The following is an 18,664-nucleotide window of genomic DNA, read 5'->3' on the forward strand; positions in this document are numbered from 1 at the left end:
AATGAACATAGTAATTATTAACTGTATTAATGTAGTTCAAACTTTTACTAACTTTAGTAATCAAAATTTGGCTTATTAAAAACAAACTTAAAATACATACATGTAACATCTGTCTCTCGGTTTTTCTGTTTCAGTCTTTTTCTTCTTTACCTTCACTTGCTAAAACCTGATAACCTAAACTTTTGCAACATATATTATTGCTTTATTTCCATTATAATTCTATTCAAGTTGTACTTGATATTGAACTGTTTATTTCACCAACCATATTAATCAGATAGACTTATAAGACTTAGTCTTAAGTGTATTTACAGTGTGTATAGGATGTAAGCTGGATAGAAGAGTAGAAAATTGTTTCTGAAAATAAAATGATATCATCCTTCACTTGCAATCTTTAGGTTCAGGAAGTTTTTATTCTAATAAAGATTTCAACCTGTCCTTGAGGAGGGGAACAGAAAAACTTGGAAGATGGACTGAGTTGAGAATTTCAGGTGTCAGCCTAGACCCTCAGGCTATAAGTTAAAAATTATGAGTCACTGAACCTGAATGATTAGCAAAGCAACAGAGGTGGGGTCGGAAAAAGGAAACAGTCAGCAGCCCTGTAATAGAGAATCGAAAGGCAATGAAGTGTAAGTGAAGGTTTTTGAGGTTTTTTCTTTCACTTAAATTTATATTGAATACTTACTATGTGCCAGGCATTGTTTTAGAATCTAAAAACTGCCTCTTTTTTCCTGCTTCTAAGTTTTAATTGATATGACTTTTTAAAAAGAAGCATCCATACCAGTGGGGGGGGCAAGAGTGGGAGAAGAGGGGAGGGGAGGACTGGGCAGGGGAAAGGAATCCTGCTTGATTGGTAACAAAGCTCCAGGTTCATCTCATCGTGGATTTCATAGTTTCCAGAAATATATGGTCCTTAAAAATCATGTAGAACTTCTTTAGTACAGTCTTGTTCCAACAGGTACCCGTTTGGGCTGCAATTAGCTTCTTAAAGTCCCCAATGGTGTCATCAGTGTTACACTTCACACGAACCCTCTTTCCCAGATGGTCGTTGCAAGACAACCTCAATGCCCTAGAACCTGCTGGCACCACAACCTCCTTGCTTGGGAATAGCCGGGGCCATAAAAACTGTGTTCAAGCAGTGAACAAAGCAGATAAAATTCCCTGTCTTCGTTGAGCTTACGTTTCTGGTGGAGGTAATAATAGCAAAGAAACAAGATAAGTAAATAAAACATGTAGTCTGGGAGAATGAATAATATTAGGGGGGGGAACCCAGAGAAAGAAGGTAGATAAGAGAAGACAAAAGAAGGAGGAGGTAGACGTTTTTGATATTTGCAAGGGCTCTCGCTGAGTGATTTTTGAGTACAGATCTAATGAAAGTAAAAAAACTAGCTGTATGGATATGTGGGAAAGAATGTTTCAGGCAGAGGAATAGCAAGTACAAAGGCCCTGAGCCAGGGTACACCTGAGGGTTTGAGTAGTAGTGAAGAGTGAGGGAGGAGGGCGGTTGGAAGATCATCTGCAACCTTGTAGGTCACCAAGAGGAGCTTGGGTTTCCACTTCGTTGAGGTGGGCAAGCCACTGCAGGGTTCTCTGCCAAGGGCTGACAAGATTTGAATTGGACTTAATAGGATCAGTCTTGCCGCTTGTTGAGAATAAGCTGTAAGACAAGAGGAAGAGCAGAAAACCATTTAGATTATTACAGTCTTCTAGATGAGAGGAAATGGTTTGGACCATGTGTTAGTCAGGATTCTCCAGAGAAACAAGACCAACATGGTGTATGTGTAAAAAGATTTATTTCAGGAATTAGCTCATGCAGTTGTGGAGGCTTGACAAGTTCCCAATCTGAGAGAGTAGCCCAGCAGGCAGAGACACAGGGAACAGTTGCAGTTAAAGAATTTCTGCTAGAAGAATTCCTTCCTAGGGGAGGGCATTATTTGTTCTATTAAGGCCTCCAACTGATTAGATGCGGCCCACCCACATTAGGGAAGGTAGTCTGCTTTATTCAGAGTCTACAGATTTAAATGTTAATCTCACTCAAAACACCTTTACAGAAACCTCCTAAATAATGTTTGATTAAATATCTGGGTACCATAGTCCAGTCAAATTGACACATAAAATTAACCATCACAGGTCAGGATAATGGCAGTGGAGGTAGAGAGAAGTCTTATTCTGGATATATTTTAAAGATAGAGCAAACAGGATTTGCTGAGAGTGAGAAGGAGAGAGAAGAACCAAGGGTAGCTTCAGTGCTTTTGCCTTATACCACTATAAAATTGTAGTTGCCGTTAACTGAGCTTGGGAAAGCCATAAGAGAAACAGGAGGTTGCGGGGGAGAGCAGATGGTATCAAGGTCATCATCGTTAGGTGTCATTTTAAGATTGAGATGCTTTTTAGACATCCAGTTGTAGATGCTGGGTACGCAGTTTGAGTGTACGCAGTTTGAGTGTACGCAGTTTAAGATCTGGATTTTATAGGAGCATTCTGGGCATAAGTAAGCGTATTGGCAAAAGTGGCAATTAAGTAGATAAGGAAAGAAGTAATTTGGGCTACCCAGAGACTCTGCTGGTGACAAAATCAGGGAGAAGGTCTTAAGAGAAGTAATGTGGCTCTTATCTAATGAGTTAGATCTTAGATGGGGGAAAATATATCCACCACTTAGTGAATATTTACTATGGGCCAGTGATAAACTTTACATACATTAGTGGTTCATTTTGTCTTCACAACAGCTCTGTGAGTGGTTAATATTGCCGTTGTATAGATGAAGAGTCAGCTCAAACTGAGTAGGCCAGGAAAAGCTGAAATGGAGAGTCAGACTCATGTTCATCTGATTTCAAAGCTCATACTTTCAACCACTATACTTCCTGTATTTGAAAGGTCACTAGAATTAGCGCCAGAGGAGCTGTGGCTCCCTCACTATCTGTAAGACCCTTACACATCACTTACCTGTTGTGCTTTGGAGTCTACATCCATAAAATACTGAAGTTGGGAAATGACCTCATGGGCTGTGCCATATCAGTCATTGCCATTACCATCATCCATCCACATAGCACAAATCATAGCTGAAGTTTAAATTTATGTGATTATTTATTTAGTGTCTGTCACCTCTATGTGGTCAGGGGCTTGTTTATTTTGCCTACTGTCATACCTGTGCTTAGCACGGTACCTCTAACAGGACCTCAGTAACTATTGAATAGCTGAGTGAATTAATAAATGACGTTGGACTAACCATGGGGGAGAGTATTCTTCTTGAGACTAGGTCCTCTCCCTGAGGTTTCCTGTTAACTCCTGTCATTATTCACTTTAGACACTGAGTGTAGTGAACCATTATTCAGAGGACCTGGATTCTAATCCTGCGTCTGCCACTTACTAGCCATTACTGAATGAATTAATATTTTTCATCAAATATTTATTGACTACCTACTATGAGTTAGGCTCTGTGCTAGTCATTGAGGATTCAGTAGTGAAAATAGGCATGGATCAGTCCTGTTACAGAGTTTCAAATCTAGAGAAAAAGATGAATAGTTCAGTATTTGCATGAATAATTACTTAATTACAACTATGAACCTGTTTAATAGTACATGTTTAGCCTTTCTGAACTTTAGTTTTCTCATCTAAAAAGTGGTCACTTGTCTGTCTTACATTGTTGAAAGGATCAAATTACTGCTGCTGAAGCAATGTGCCAGACTAGACAGCTTGGAAACACTCCTGCTACACACCATTTAAAAATGCATAAAATTCTTTTAAATGTATTGTTGAGTTCACTAGAAAGTAAGGGAAGTTCCAGGAGCTAGACATGAAGAGGGAACTGAACACCAGAGGGATGTACATAAACGACAGGATGCTGAGGACTCTCAAGGTGGAAATGGAGTGGGGTTTGCCAGTCTTTGAAATGAGAGATTTTAACAGCCATGAGAGAACATGACAGGAGACCTAGGCATGATGAATTAGAACTGAGATACTTCCTGAAATAGACACAGACAAGGTACCATATGACTGTATTCTTTTCAATAGATTTCACTGTATTCTTGACTAGTTATAATTTTTTCATGTAATAATATATTATTTAGCCCAGCCGGGCATGGCTCAGTGGTTGAGCATCGACCAAGGATCCAGGAGATCGAGGTTCGATTCCCGGTCAGGGCACACGCCCGGGTTGCAGGCTCAGTCCCCAGTGGAGTGTGTGCAGGAGGCAGCCGATCAATGACTCTCTCATCATTGATGTTTCTATCTCTCTCTCTCCCTCTCCCTTCCTCTCTGTGAAATCAATAAAGATATATTTTAAATATATAAATATATATATACATATACATATATATATATATATATATATATATATAATTTAAAGGACTTATGTAGTAATTGAATTTAGCCTTTATCAAGCAGAAGTAGAAGTAGAATTCAGTTATTTTACATTTCCTTTATGGTATGGAGGTTTTAAAAATATACAATCCTTACCTTTTTACTTGCTCTTCATTTATCTATGTGAATTTGAGGCAGAGAATACTAATAATGACCTCTTTAGCAAAGCAGTTTTACTCCAACAGCTTCATAATAATTTTCTTCATTCAACAATAAAAAATTTGAAACAGGAAGGTATTTTGATGCTGTATCATGCAATTTTGCAATGGTTTCTCCTCCTTTCCTCAAAGCTCTTTGGAAATAGTTCCTGGGAAGGAGAAGAAATATTCTCTATACATGTCAAGAAAAGTTAGTAGAGAGTTGATGCGGGCCATTAGGGATATCCAGTATCAGAACTATAATTCAAACTTGAAAGCTCTGCCTCAACTTGAGGTGTGGAGGGAATAGGGCAGGAGGTCCAGAATAACAAGAGGCATTTGGACATGAGAGTCATTTTTCTTAATAATGTTACAGTAACATAGCAATGGCACAAAATCCTTTTTGATTGCTCTTACATTTCTCAGTGTAACGAGTGGATCATATCAAGTAATGATGGAGTAAAACAACGGGGTGTCTAAGCAGAAAAGAACTTTAGGTAATATACTCCAATCTCCTTTTTTACAAGTGAAAACACTTAGTTTTTAAATGTATAGCACATTATAAAAAATTTATAAAATGCTTCCATTAAGGTGGAGTGGTTTACATAGCTAGTAAGTGGTAGTAGAATCAGTGGGAAAACCCAGGTCTCTTGCTTTCATTGAACATGTCAAACTCCAAGTGGGTTAGACATCATCTTAGCAGTTAGAAGCTTAGACTCTGGAGTCAGCACACCAGGGTTTACTAGTCACTCTCATGAGTCATTTTTGGCAGTTACTGATCTTCTCTCAGCTTCAGTTTCCCCTCTGTAAGATGCTTGTTTAAAAGTTATTCCGACTGCCATCACCAACACCATTCTTACCTTAGAAATTACCTGTTATTCAATACCAGATTTTTCATTTGACTAGAGTTTTCATCTTAGAAAAACATCACTGACAACATAGCTTTGGGAGCTTTATTTGGACTGTAAGACACAAGTCTTTCTGATCAGTTATGATAGTCTGAACTTCATTTTTGCTTCAGAGAATAAGTTTGCATTGGGTAAATTATTTTTGAGCTCAAAATTCTTGAGGAACTTTGTAGATTTTTGTTTTTAATCATCCAAAGTACTGTTGCAGAAGACCTAGGAAACCTGATATATTTTCATATATTATTGGTAGGCATAAATTGGTGTAACCCTGTAAAAGGGGAATGATATCCTTGGCAGAGTCTTTCAAAATATGTAAAACTGCACATGCAAATACCCTATTCCAACAGTTTCACTTTTTTCATTTGAAAAATTAGTTTATTAGAGTTATTTGTAGTATAAAATGGGTATATGTAGTAATGACTTAGAATAGCAAAAGATTGGAAACAGCTGAAATACCTATCCCTCCGTAGATGGCTGGCTAAAACTAATCTCTTTAAAACTAATTAAGATACATCCACAAAATACAATATTATGTGATAGTTCAAAAAATGAAGAAGCTTTTCATATGCTGATATAGAAAGACCTGCACGGTATTTTTTTGAGTAAATAACAGTGTAAAAGAGTGTGCATGGTTATGCTGTGCCTGCCATCTATTTTTAGAAAAGGGAGATTGTGTATTAATATTTGCTTATAGATGTATAAAACCCTCTGGGGGGAAAAGTGCTCTGGAAAGGTACCCAGAAAACCATTAACAGTGATTGTGTGAGGAGAGGAACTAATTAGGCAGCTATGGGACAGAATGGAAAGATGTGTACTCTTTTATACATCTTGATTTTTGTTTTTAATCTATGTGCATATATTACCTATTCAAATAATTTATATAAATTTTTGGCTTGGCCCGGCCGGGCGTGGTTCAGCGGTTGAGCGTCGACCTAGGATCCAGGCGATCGGGGTTCGATTCCCGGTCAGGGCACATGCCCGGTTGCAGGCTCAATCAGTGACTCTCTCATCATTGATGTTTCTATCTCTCTCTCTCCCTCGCCTTCCTCTCTCTGAAATTAATAAAGATATATTTAAAAAATTAATTAATTAATTAATTTGGCTTGGCTTGCTTCAGGCATGAGGGTTTCTTACTGAGGTAACCAATGATATTTTTTCTAAACAGTTTTAAACAATGCTTAGAATATATTATAAAGGTCTTGCCATGGCCTGAAAGAGTTCATAGGATCTGACCTGGGACTACCTTTCCTATCTAATTTCCTGGCATTCTAGCCCTTATTCAGTACACTACGGTCACACTGACCTTTTTATTCCTTGAGTGAGCCAGACTCAGGCCTTACTTCAGGCATTCGTACCCACTGTTCCTTTTGCCTGGAATACTTCCCCCCAGATTTTATATGGTTCATTTCCTTACTTCATGCAGGTTTCTGTCCAAATGTCGCCAACTCAGTGAGACCTTTCTTGACCATGTTTTCTAAAATAGCACATGCAAACATCCTCTGTCTTCTTACTTTGCTTTATTTTTCTTCATAGCACCATTAGCTCCCTAGCATCATATTATTTCTGTTTAATCTTTCTCCCCACCTGCACCCCCATTTCTCTCCCCCCCCATACACACACACATACATGAATATCTCCATAAAAGCAAGAACTTTGTTTTTATTTCCTATATCACCAGTGCCTAGACTAATCCCTAGCACAGAGTAGGTGCTCAATATATGTTTGTGGGTGGGTGAATGATTGAATGAATGATGGCCTTAAGGAAAGATTTTTGCTCTTCTAGCCTCTGTATTTCACACCTTTTACTATGGCATTGACATAGCATGAATTCAGAGAAGATCTCTACTTAAGTGACTAGCTCCTCTGTGTGTACTGCAAGGAGATCAGGCTGAGGTTATTGAATGGCCACTTCTCTTCATGCTGATAGGACTCTCATAGGATTAGGTAAACCTTAATTCCTGATTACTCAGTAGTCATTTAATACTCATCTATGATCTTAAAGACTGTGTGGGAATATACCTTTTCTAGTTTTCAGATGGACTAAATTAACAACAGCTCATTGTATTGACCTCTCTCTACTTTTACCATTTCTCTCCAGCATGTCGTATACTGAAGCAGTGGAAATCTTAAAGCAGGCGCCCCAGAACTTCGCCTTCACCCCAGAGGTAGTATTTGTGTGTGTGCGCGCCTATCAAAATATGTTCTCCTCGTCCTTGTCTTAGTATCATTTAAAATCTTATTTCTCTTATTAGCAATGTGCAGGATTTGCTCATCTGTACATTGGCTCTTTTTGATGTTTGCTCAACCTTGTTGAAATATTTATAATGAAAAATATTTCGAAGAGAATGATATCATTTGGAATAGTAGTGACTAAAGGGTTGTAAAGAAGTTTCCTAAGTTTAGGAAGATGAAAATCCTCAAAAAAGAATGGTAATCATAGACTATTGGTGTAGAAATCAACTAGTTCAGTGTTTCCCAAAGTATATTCTGAATGATGTTAACAGGTGACAAAAGAGGTTAAGTGATTAAGTAAGTTTAAGCAACACATTAAACAGTTTTTTTTTCTATTGAATCCTTATAACTTCATAGAGTCTTCTAATTTGTAATCCACTTTGGAAAACACTGAATGTTTTGGGTTTGTTTGTTTTTAAGAACTCCTTTATTTTATTGGCAAGGATATAGGTCCAGAGAGGCATGCACATAACGTTAGAAGCAAGTCTCCTCATTCCTATGCCAGCACTTCTTCCCGACAGTTGAGGTATTGCCAGACAAGTGGGAGTCATAAGATAACGTTAAGAATGTAATACCTTTGTCTTCAAACTATTCCTTATCCCAGCCCCAACCACAGTTAAGTCCTGTTATAAGATATAATAGTACCCTGTGCTTGTTATATTTATAATCAATTTATTTGTATAATTTTGTATTTAGTGTTTGTTTCCTACTCTGGAAGCTTCATGAAGTTAAGGATTCTATTTTTCTTACCACTATATCTAATACCTAGCATGGTACCTGAGATTTAACAGGCACATTAGTATTTGCTGAATAAATAGATGGAACAGTGTTATTAAATATTCATCAAAGTGCATCGGATATATCAGTTGACTCTTTTATTTTAAAAAAATTCACTGAGAGAAGCCATCTAGCCAAAGATAGACTCAATATTAGAAATATTATCTTTCATCATTTAATTTCCTGAGACTTAGGAACAGTAACTGTAGAAGAAGCTCTAGGCAATATTAATAAAACTGTGATTCTGAGGTCAGTTTTTATACACTGTGGAAAGTGCACTTTGTTTTCCTGCAGATGCTATTCATCTGCTAAATGCTCCTCCCTGAGACGGGGGCAGAGAGCACAGTGTTTATCTACTAGTTTCAACTTTCATCTTTGCAGACCTTTGAATGTCCTTGCTAACACATACCTCTCTCTAGTTTAGTTATCTGTGTAACCTCAGTAGACAGCTCCACACATCACTGAACCTCAGGGAGAGAACTGATACAGGTTATTTTCAGGTCCTGCATTGTATATCTCAGCTGTCTTCTCTTTTGGTGATTTTTTTTTTTTTCATTGCAGTGGGGTGTTGATCTGCATACTGAACATGAAAAGTACCTGGTGAAGCACTGTGGCAACATACCAGTCTTTGTCATTAATTATCCCCTTGCACTCAAGCCTTTCTACATGAGGGACAATGAAGACAGGCCTCAACACACAGTAAGGAAAGACTCTAAACGAATCAGGATTCGTCGTCTCAGAGCCTGGGTTTCCCCTTGGCTTAATTTTATTTATCCTTTGACATATTTTCTTAAATTAAATCCATCACTCTACATCTCTTAAAATGAGTTTCTCAAAGGCATCTCTAAAAATGTGTTCCCAAAGAAGATCCCAATTTTCTATAACATACTCCCTCATTTCTATGGCAAAGGTGTCCTTAATTTAGCAGATGGAAATGTAAGTGTGTTTTGTTTTGTTTTGTTTTGTTTTGTTTTGTTTTGTTTTGTTTTGTTTTGTTTTGTTTTGTTTTGTTTTTTCAGTGACTAAGAGGAAGTAGCCTAGAGCACAGTATAGCAATGCCAGGTCTACTGTCAGGTTAAGTACTAGATAGGAGACTACAGAGGTGGGGAGGATGCTGGCCTGGAGACTGCTGCAGTGGCAAAGGAAGCGCTACCTGGCAGAGCCAGAGGCTGTCAAATGGAAACAGTGAGGGGAGGGCTCTGCGGGGATCCAGGAGGTCTGGGCATACTCTCCTGTCTGTCCTCTTTTGTCTCTTCTCTGCTCTTTGCTCTCTGTCTCTGCTCTCTGCCCTCTGTCTCTGCTCTCTGTCTCTGCTCTCTGCCCTCTGTCTCTGCTCTCTGCCTCTGCCCTCTGCCCTCTGCCCTCTGCTCTCTGCAGCCTTTCTTATCCTCTGTTCTTTTTTCACCCTTAACTTTAGTTGCTTTTTTATTATTCTGCTTTACTTTTTTTTGGTCTTTTCTTTGCTCCTTTACAAAATGATCAATATGTGAAATAAGAATATATTTATTTAATAGTTATATACTTAATATCATTAATTGTACAAATCTCTGTACTAATATGTTTATCTTTAAAAAGGTCCAAAAACTAAACTTTATTATTTGGTGCTTTTCACTTGTCTTTAGATAAATGCCAGTAGAAAAATGTAGGTCAGGGCCTGCCAATAAGTAAAATGCCTCCGTCTTAGGGTCTACAAGGTTATCTCTTTGAATGAATTTCCTGTTTTCTCTTATAGTATTACTAAATCAATAGTAGCCACCAATTAGGAGATTCCTGTGAGGCAAGCATTACCATCTCATCTCTAAGTCCCAAAACAACCTTGCCAAGAAACTTATTCTTTCTGCCATTTTAGAGATGGAAACCTGGGGTGCAAAGACATCGATTGCATTTCCCAAAGCTCCAAAGGTAGTAAGTGACAGAGTCAGCATTCAGACCTGATTGCTTGTGGCTCTGAAGTCTGTTATTTGCCACCCTATCTCACCGCCTCAAAATCACAAATAATCAAGTTACATGTTAGCTGGTGATTTGACTTATCCCCAGCTTTCTTTCACACGGCATCGTCCATATCCAGTGACCAACACAATTGATTTATGATTCTTATTTTTTCTTTTCTCTATCATCCCTCTGGTATAATTGATTTTGAGAAATGAATTGGCCAACAGGTTGGCAGCGAAAAATAAGACGGACTAGGGCATAGATTACTCAATCCTAAATAATCCAATATTACACCTACATCACACAACAGAGGATTGTGTCTGTGTCTCTTGGCTTTTTTATCACTCCACCCCATCCCACTTCTCCTCTTCCCCTCACCCCTGCACACATTCTGTGTGTTCTTCTCCTGTGATTTCCCTGGATTGAGCACTTCTCACTGATTCAGTTTTGCACTTAAATAACCTGCTAAGGCTTTCTTTCTCTGTAAAGACTTTGCTGGGTTGCGCATTCACCTTGAGCCTTCCTTTCCTGGATTTCTATGGCATTTAAAGAATTAGTAAAAAAATGGTAGCATTATGTCTATTTTTTGCAGCCTCTGTTTAAGTTTTGCTTTCTCAAACTAAATTCTCTCATGTGCCTTCCGCCCCTGTCATACCACTGAGGCAGCACTCTCTAGAGTCAGTAATAACTGTCATGTTATTAAATCCAACAGACTTTAAAAAGTCTTTATCTCACTTCACTTCTCAGCATTATTCAGCAGTATCTTTGACTTTCTTATTCTTAAAACTTGCTTCCCCCTTGGCTCCCGTGACATGGAATTCTCCCGGTTTCCCTCCCTTCTCAGTGGGTGGTTCTTTCTCAGTGTCCTCTGCAGGTCCTTCCTCCCCTGCTAATCCAGTAGCTGTTGGAATCCTCAAGGTTCCATCCTAGGTCTTCTTTCCCCACAGGTGATTTCACCTGTACCCACAGTTTACTATTTCTTTTCAGATAGCTCAGAAATTTATATCTCTAATCCAGACTTCACTGAGCTCATGACTCATAGTGCCATTTACATATCTCAGAAGCATCCCAAACTTAGCATATCCCAAACTGACCCCACGATTGCTGGTCTTCTCCCGTCCTCCCGCCAAACTTGAGCTCTTCCCTTATCCTTTGCTCATCTAATTGTACAAGCCAGGTAACGGAGTCATTTTCAGAATATTCATCTCCCTCACTTTCCATATTCAAGTTATTTCTAAGTTCTGTCATTTTTATACCCCTAAATGGGTCTCAAATTCATCCACTTCTCTTCATTTCCACTTCTACCTTTTTAGATTAAGACAGCATCATCTCTTGCCTGAGCTGCCTCCTGGCTAATATTCCTGTATCTACTCTTTCCCCCCTCTGGGTCAGTTCTCCCCGTTTCAGCATGCGCTTTTAGGAAATATAAATCTGATCACGTTCTCTCCTTCTTACTATTCAGTGGCCTCCCATGGCTTTTATAAAAAAAATTTTTATTGATTTTAGAGAGAGAGGGAGGGGAAGAGAGAGAGAGACATCGATTTGTTGTTCCACTTATTTATGCATTCATTGGTTGTTTCTTGTATGTGCCCTGACCTGGGATCGAACCTGCAACCTTGGCATATCGGGACAAAGCTCTAACCAACAACTACCTGGCCAGGGCCAGCCTCCCACTGTTCTTATGATAAAAGTCAAAGTCGTCTGTATGACGTACAAGCCCCAGTGCAATGTGGCTGCTCCTGTTTCTCTTGACCAATGCACTGTGGTGCTCCCTTTGCTATCTCTGCTGCATCCACACCACCCTTCTTCCATGTCTGCAGGCGTACAGTGTTTCTCTCACCACAGCACCCATGTACATAGTGTTCCCTCAATCTACAACAATCTTCACCATATTACTTAGTCTCCAGATCTCTACGCAGTCATCATTTCCCCAGAGAAACCTTTCTTGACCTTCCAGACTGAGTCTGACACCCATTAGACACTACAGTGGTGCCATGTTAAATTTCAGACCCAGAGCTACTAACTCTTATTCCATTGTAATCCTTAACACAGTTTTAATTTTGTACTTATTTGTATGACTATTTAATTACTGACTCTTTCCTCTATGCCAAAGGACGTGAGGACATCTTTTTCACTCATTGATGTACCCCTAGCACCTACCGTAATGCCTGGGACATAGCAGGCACCTCATAGCTATTTGGTGATGGATAGGTAATTGGATGGATGGGTGAATCGAGCCCAACACAGCTTTAGAACAGTGGACAAGTAGTGAGCGAGTGACTTGGTTTGTTAAGGAAATTTCTGGGAAGCTAAAGAGCAGCTTTTATTCTAAATTTTTTCAAGTGATAGCAGCATGGCCTAAAGGGAAGTCCAATGGTTTTAGAATCAAGACACTCTTGGGTTCAAGTCCCAGGTTTGAATCGTAAACTATGTGACCTTAGATAAACCATCTAATTCCTTTGAGTCTGAGTTTCCCAATCTGTAAAGATAAGGTGATAATATTTCCTGGAGTTGTGAGGATTAAATTAGGTAATATATGAGAAATGCAGAGCACAGTGTTTGGACTGGTTGGTAGTCAGTAAATATGAAGCCCTCCATCCTGTCCTCCTAAACTTTGATAAAATCTTTACTGTGATAAAGCATAATAATGTTAGAATATTTGTGAGTATGTTGCCACATCATAACATGCTCTTACTTGATGTTAAGATTCCTTAACAGGCATTTCTCTCATAGACTGCAGTCACCAACATTTCTTACCTTAGAAGGTCTTCTTTGTGACAAGTCTCTCTAGTGATGTCTTACAGCTTGAAACCGGAGGCATTATAATGGGACTTTAGTATACTTTATAATTTATGCAGTACTATAGCACATAGCTTCTCAGAGCTGAATTATTAAAATGTAATTTGTTTTAAACTATATACATTAAACATAGATTATAACATTGATTCATTAGCTACTTAGATTTCTTTTCAACCCACTTGTATAAAGTGCCTGCTTCCACCCCTACTTTACTTTTTTGGTGGTGAATGAACAGGCTTTGGGCCAGATAACTAAATTCCATGTTCCTTTTGTAGGGCTCTAATAACAGGTTGTGGGTAGGGTTGCAAGAGTTTCTGCAGTGGGGGTGATGCAATCTGAAAAAATTAACAGCAGGTGTGTTTCACAGGTGCCTTCTCTAGGGAATCAGAAGGGAAGGGTAGGGAAATGTTTAACCTACTCTTGTAACATTTGACCAGAGGTTATAAATATTAAAATGGTATCTTTTTACAGTTATAGTTTCTTTTTCTTTCTTTCTTCCCCTACCCTCCCCAAAACACAGACACACAAGAAGGTATGCACTATTATAATGAAAAGTACACTGGACTAAGATGTTAGTAGTGCTGGGTTTGAAATTCACCTCCCTTTCTAGTTAGCTGTATGACCTTAGGCAAGTCTGTCTAATCTCTGAGCCTCAGTTTCTCCCTCCATAAAACCAAAGAATTGGATTAGATGACCTCCAGGGTACTGACCAGTTCTAAGATTCCCTGATTTCAGGTAACCTAAGTTTTTCCTCATTTGGATGTATAAGAACAACAGGCCCTTGTAAATTACCAAACATATTTGATAATTTGAAGGGGACAGATCATGGGCCTAAATAAAATGAATCTAAGCAAACATATAAAATGCCATATGTCCCTGAGTCTGGGTCCCTGAGTAAGTCCCCCCAAAGCAGGTCACAGATATTTAGCTAGGGACATGGCTTCACAAGGAGAATACCATTAATTCTAACCATGTATGATCAGGAAAAAGTGACTGCACAACAATTCTGATGAGATGCCAAGATCACCAGATAATGTTCTCACTTTTAAAATTGTATCAATATTATTTAGCAAATCATGAAAATTTAAGTATTAACAGGCATTCAGTAAAGTATATATTGTAAAGTCAAATTGAAAGGAAGAATACTGGATGAGGGGATTCTAATGAATTTCCCTGGGCTGGGGTAATTAATTGACTTGCATCAAAGTAGCTTGAACCTCAAATCAACAGAAACAGTGATGAAGGGAATTGCCAATTTTCCCCATATCTAGGACTGATGACTATCCTAGATACTGTGTCAGAGTTGAAAATATGCTTTTAGTCCATCTGAAGTGCTCCCAGCCTAGCCATTTTACTAGCCAGATTTGTTGTTCAGTCATTGCTACCTGCATCCCATCTGCATCTTGCGCTGTCATGTGGAAGGTTCTCTTTCTTAGCTGTGCCTCCTTGTTTTTAGGGACAAAATACAGTCTGTGTCAGCAGTTAGAAAAAAAGCTTGTAGAGGCTGAAACCACAGACATGTTTCCCTTGGTTTGTGGAACATTCCTCTTCTTTTGATAATAGTATGAATATTGCTCCATTGTTGGTAGCAGTCTGTGAGCAGCCTATGAGAATATGGAGGTGTTCAATTCGTGCTTTTCATAAGTGTTTAAAAATAGTAATATGGGTAAGAAGCAAGGTGTCAGAGGAAGGGACTTTAAACTTCTTTTCCCCTCCCTTTGAACTTAGCATGGAAAAAGGTAATGTATTAAAGGCCTTGTTCCTATCTAGCCTGCTTGTTTTTAATTCAAGGTCTGTTTTTTAATTCAAGGTCTGTGTTTTATTTTCAGTGCATTGATTGGAATCAGAGAGTTAGAGTCAAAAGGGAGAGTCATAAATAGAGACCAGGGCTGTTCAGCTTGAATACCAACACAGACTATTTCTAGACAGCGTGCTGCTGCAGCTGTGGAAGGAAGCAAAGTCAAAACTCACACACAGTCGAGGAAGATGTTCCAGGCCGCATTCTGGCCTAGAATTTGGGCCCAACATGGAATAAGTTTTGTTTAAAACTAGGGAAAGTAGCACGGAGTGTAGTAAAATTATTTTTAGTTTTCATTGTTATCTGTGTAGGAGAGTGAACAGACAGCAGATCTACAGTCCTCTTACAGAACAGAAAGTTTGTCCACCTGGCACTGGCAGAACCAAACACTAGATACCAAGATTGCAGTGGAGAAATGCTGGATATTTTATTATGAATGGCTCCATCCAGAAGAACGGGAAGCTAATGCTCAAAAGCCCGAACACCCCTATGGCATGTAGGTTACAAGTTATACAGGGGTGGACAAAAGTAGGTTTACAGTTGTGAGTACAAGCAACAGTTTATTTTTGTATTATTTATTAATTATTGCATTATTTTCCATACAGACAACTGTAAACCTACTTTTGCCCACCCCTGTATAGGGCAAAATCACAAGACACAGTGGGTTAGAGGTTCAGAGTCTGCTGGGAGCTGATTGGTCAGAGGTGAGGTAAGGGTAATGAATCATTTCTTCAGGTCTTGAGGACAACTCTGAGGTCTTTTCTGGAGTCCCTTTGTCCTATCTCATGGGAGAGTAGCCAGGGGACTGTTCCACTTTAGGGCTCAGGAGCTGAAACATAACTTAGGTCAAGATGTTATCTTTAGCCTAGAGGTCCAGACCATGTGACCATTAGTCAGGTCCAGGCTACTGTCTTGGCTGTCTCTATTGGAGGTGGGGGTGGGAGTGGGAGGCTAGGCCTATGAGGGGTGAGGGGGAAGGAGAGAGAGAAAGGGAGGGGGGGGAAGAGAGGGAGGAGAGGGAGAAAGAGACAATTTCCAGAGCTAGGATTTAAAACTAAATTTAATCAAACTCATAAGGACCCTCAGTTTCACTTCTACTTATTTCAAGTCTCCCAAAGCTGCATTGGAATACAATGGGGATTTAGTTACAGAAGTGCTTGAATGTGGTCAACTTTAAGAGGACATTTCACTCTACAACCGGTGAATTCTCACCTTCCCTAATGAAGGGCGGGATTTCTCAATCCCGGGGGTTTTTTAAGCCAGCCTCAGACTCCCATAAACCACAAACCTGCCAGCACATAGAGGCAAATTGTAATCACCAGCTAATATTCTCGACAGCTTACTTGTTTCCAACCTGTTTGCACTCTACCCCCCTCGCCACCTGTTACTTTGCAAACACCCTGCCAAGTTTTTCTCTTTCTTCTTAGAAAGTTGCATGATTCCCTCTACATTTCACATTTTGTGCACCCTTATGCCATAGTTTGTATTATTTCTGGATGTCCCTTTTAACTTCACTAGAACCTTGGAGAAACAGGTAGTTTCTTAGTAATTAGCTCATTAGTTACCAAGGGGAGACACAACATAGAAGAATCCGACCTGGAATGCTGAGGGGATTGTTTTAGTGATCTTTAGGGGAATGTAGTATTTTGTATATCAAATCAGAAGAAAGTGCAGGCCTTTGCATACCAAATGTAGATGTCTTTACTTACAGTTGAGGAATACTTTACTCTAGCTTCTCAGAAGGTGTACAGAATCTCTAGATAGACTGGGGGATATTGTTATAAAAGAAAAGCAAGAAGTATCTAACATGGTGGAAGGGAAACTAAACCTAAAGCAAAAGAGAAGAAGGTGCCCAGCCAGGCGTGGCTCAGCGGTTGAGCGTCGACCTAGGATCCAGGCAATCAGGGTTCGATTCCTGGTCAGGGCACATGCCCAGGTTGTGGGCTCGATCAATGACTCTCTCATCATTGATGTTTCTGTCTCTCTCTCCCTCTTCTTTCCTCTCTCTGAAATCAATAAAGATATATTTAAAAAAAGAAAAAGAGAGAGAGAAGAAGGTTGTGTGAGGGAAGAGAAGAGAATGAAGGCTCTGTGGGCCTTGCTTCACGAAGAGATTAATCTGTCCTTTATAAAAAAAGAAATAGTATCCTTTGGTCATGGACCGTCTATGAGGCGTTGTAAAGGAATGCCTTGCTCAGAAGAAACAGATCTCTGAAGAGGGGAAGCAACTTTGTTTACTCTCTAGGTCCAGAAAACATACAGGAAATTCAGCCACCTGAGAATGTGAATTTTCAAACCATTTAGACAGAGAAAGGACATAAATGACGTATATGTGTTCTTTCTTCATATTACAAAATTAATAGTGATATAGGACTATCTTGGTGTCCTCTAAAATTTTTATTCTACTAAATTGACCTTTTGGTAAGAAGTTCTTTCCTACTGATAGCTCCTCTCCCAGAGGACAGAGGAGGAAAATAGGGGGATTACTAGTCTGACCTTAATTCTAATTAAGAAGGAGAAATTGGTGGGAGAGTGCAAGTGGAAGGGTCCAGGTAGGTGGGGGAAAGCAACATGGTAAAATGTTTTGTGATACATCATAAAGATTTTCAACCTTTTTCATACCATAGCACACATAAACTAATTACTAAAATTCTGCGACACGCCAGAAAGTATATTTTTTGCCGATATGACCAAAAAAAATAGGTATAATTTTGATTCATTCACACTGGACAGCTATTGTTGTGTTGGCTGTTTTCTTTCTTTTTCCTTTTTTTTTTGTTTTGACAGTCTAAGGGAGAAGAGGTCAGTGCCCCTGACTAAATAGTCAGGTATTGCATGTTTTGAAAATTCTTGTGGCACACAGGTTGAAAATCGCTGTGATTTGTAAATAGTTCCCACGCGCTCCTCCCTCAGGAGGTTATACTGTCCTGCCCCATTGACAGTAGCTTAGCAGATTGCATGTGACGTGCATTGGCCAAAGTCTTCTAAGCAAACATGACCTACATACCTTACCTCTGGACAAATGCTTTTAGTACATAGTCATCCATGCCCTTTTTTTCCATCTGACACAAGATCAGCAATACCTCAGAAATCGGCTTTTTAATAGCTTCAAGCCAGGACATGTAGCATAAGTTTGTGTTTGTTTTTAATTGTTGATAGTATTCCAGATGTCCCCCACTTCCCCCTTTTTACCCCCCCCCTTCTCCCAGGCCTTCACCACATTATTGTCTGTGTCCATGGGCTACCCATATATGTTCTTTGGCGAATCTCTTCCAGACCCCCCACCCCCTCCTCTCTGATATCTGCCAATCTTTTTTATGTATTCATGCTTCTGGTCTTATTTTGTTCATCATTTTATTTTGCTCATGAGATTCCACATACAAGTGAGATCATGTGATATTTATCTTTCTCTGACTGACGTATTTCGCTTAGAATAATAATCCCCAGGTCCATCCATGCTGTCATAAAGGGTAAGAGTTCCTTCTTTATTACAGCTGCATAGTATTCTATGGTGTAAATGTACCACAGCTTTTTTATCCACTCATCTACTACTGATGGGCATTTGGGCTATTTCCGGATCTTAGCTACTATAAATAACACTGCTGTGAACATAAGAGTGCATATATTCTTTCCTGTTGATGTTTCAGGGTCATTAAGATATATTCCCAGAAGTGGAATCACTGGGTCAAACTTTTAATTTTTGAGGAAACTCCCTATGTATTGTT

The 18,664-nt window shown here is 39.2% G+C and overlaps 1 protein-coding gene across 3 annotated transcripts in view; it reads left to right on the top strand.

The window, feature by feature from the left end:
• Nucleotides 1-18,664, top strand: part of NARS2 (asparaginyl-tRNA synthetase 2, mitochondrial) — a 101,973-nt gene that overhangs the window by 72,687 nt on the left and 10,622 nt on the right. For 2 of the 3 annotated variants that reach the window (XM_016196338.2, XM_016196339.2), the window contains 2 exons: nt 7,500-7,566; nt 8,972-9,109. In XM_016196338.2, coding sequence (XP_016051824.1) covers nt 7,500-7,566; nt 8,972-9,109 — 205 coding nt within the window. The remainder of the gene's footprint in view (nt 1-7,499; nt 7,567-8,971; nt 9,110-18,664) is intronic. The other variant, XM_087821631.1, reaches the window with a different exon arrangement.

Source organism: Miniopterus natalensis, chromosome 11 (genome assembly GCF_054644295.1).
Source record: "Miniopterus natalensis isolate mMinNat1 chromosome 11, mMinNat1.hap1, whole genome shotgun sequence".
NCBI classification, from domain to species: Eukaryota; Metazoa; Chordata; class Mammalia; order Chiroptera; family Miniopteridae; genus Miniopterus; species Miniopterus natalensis.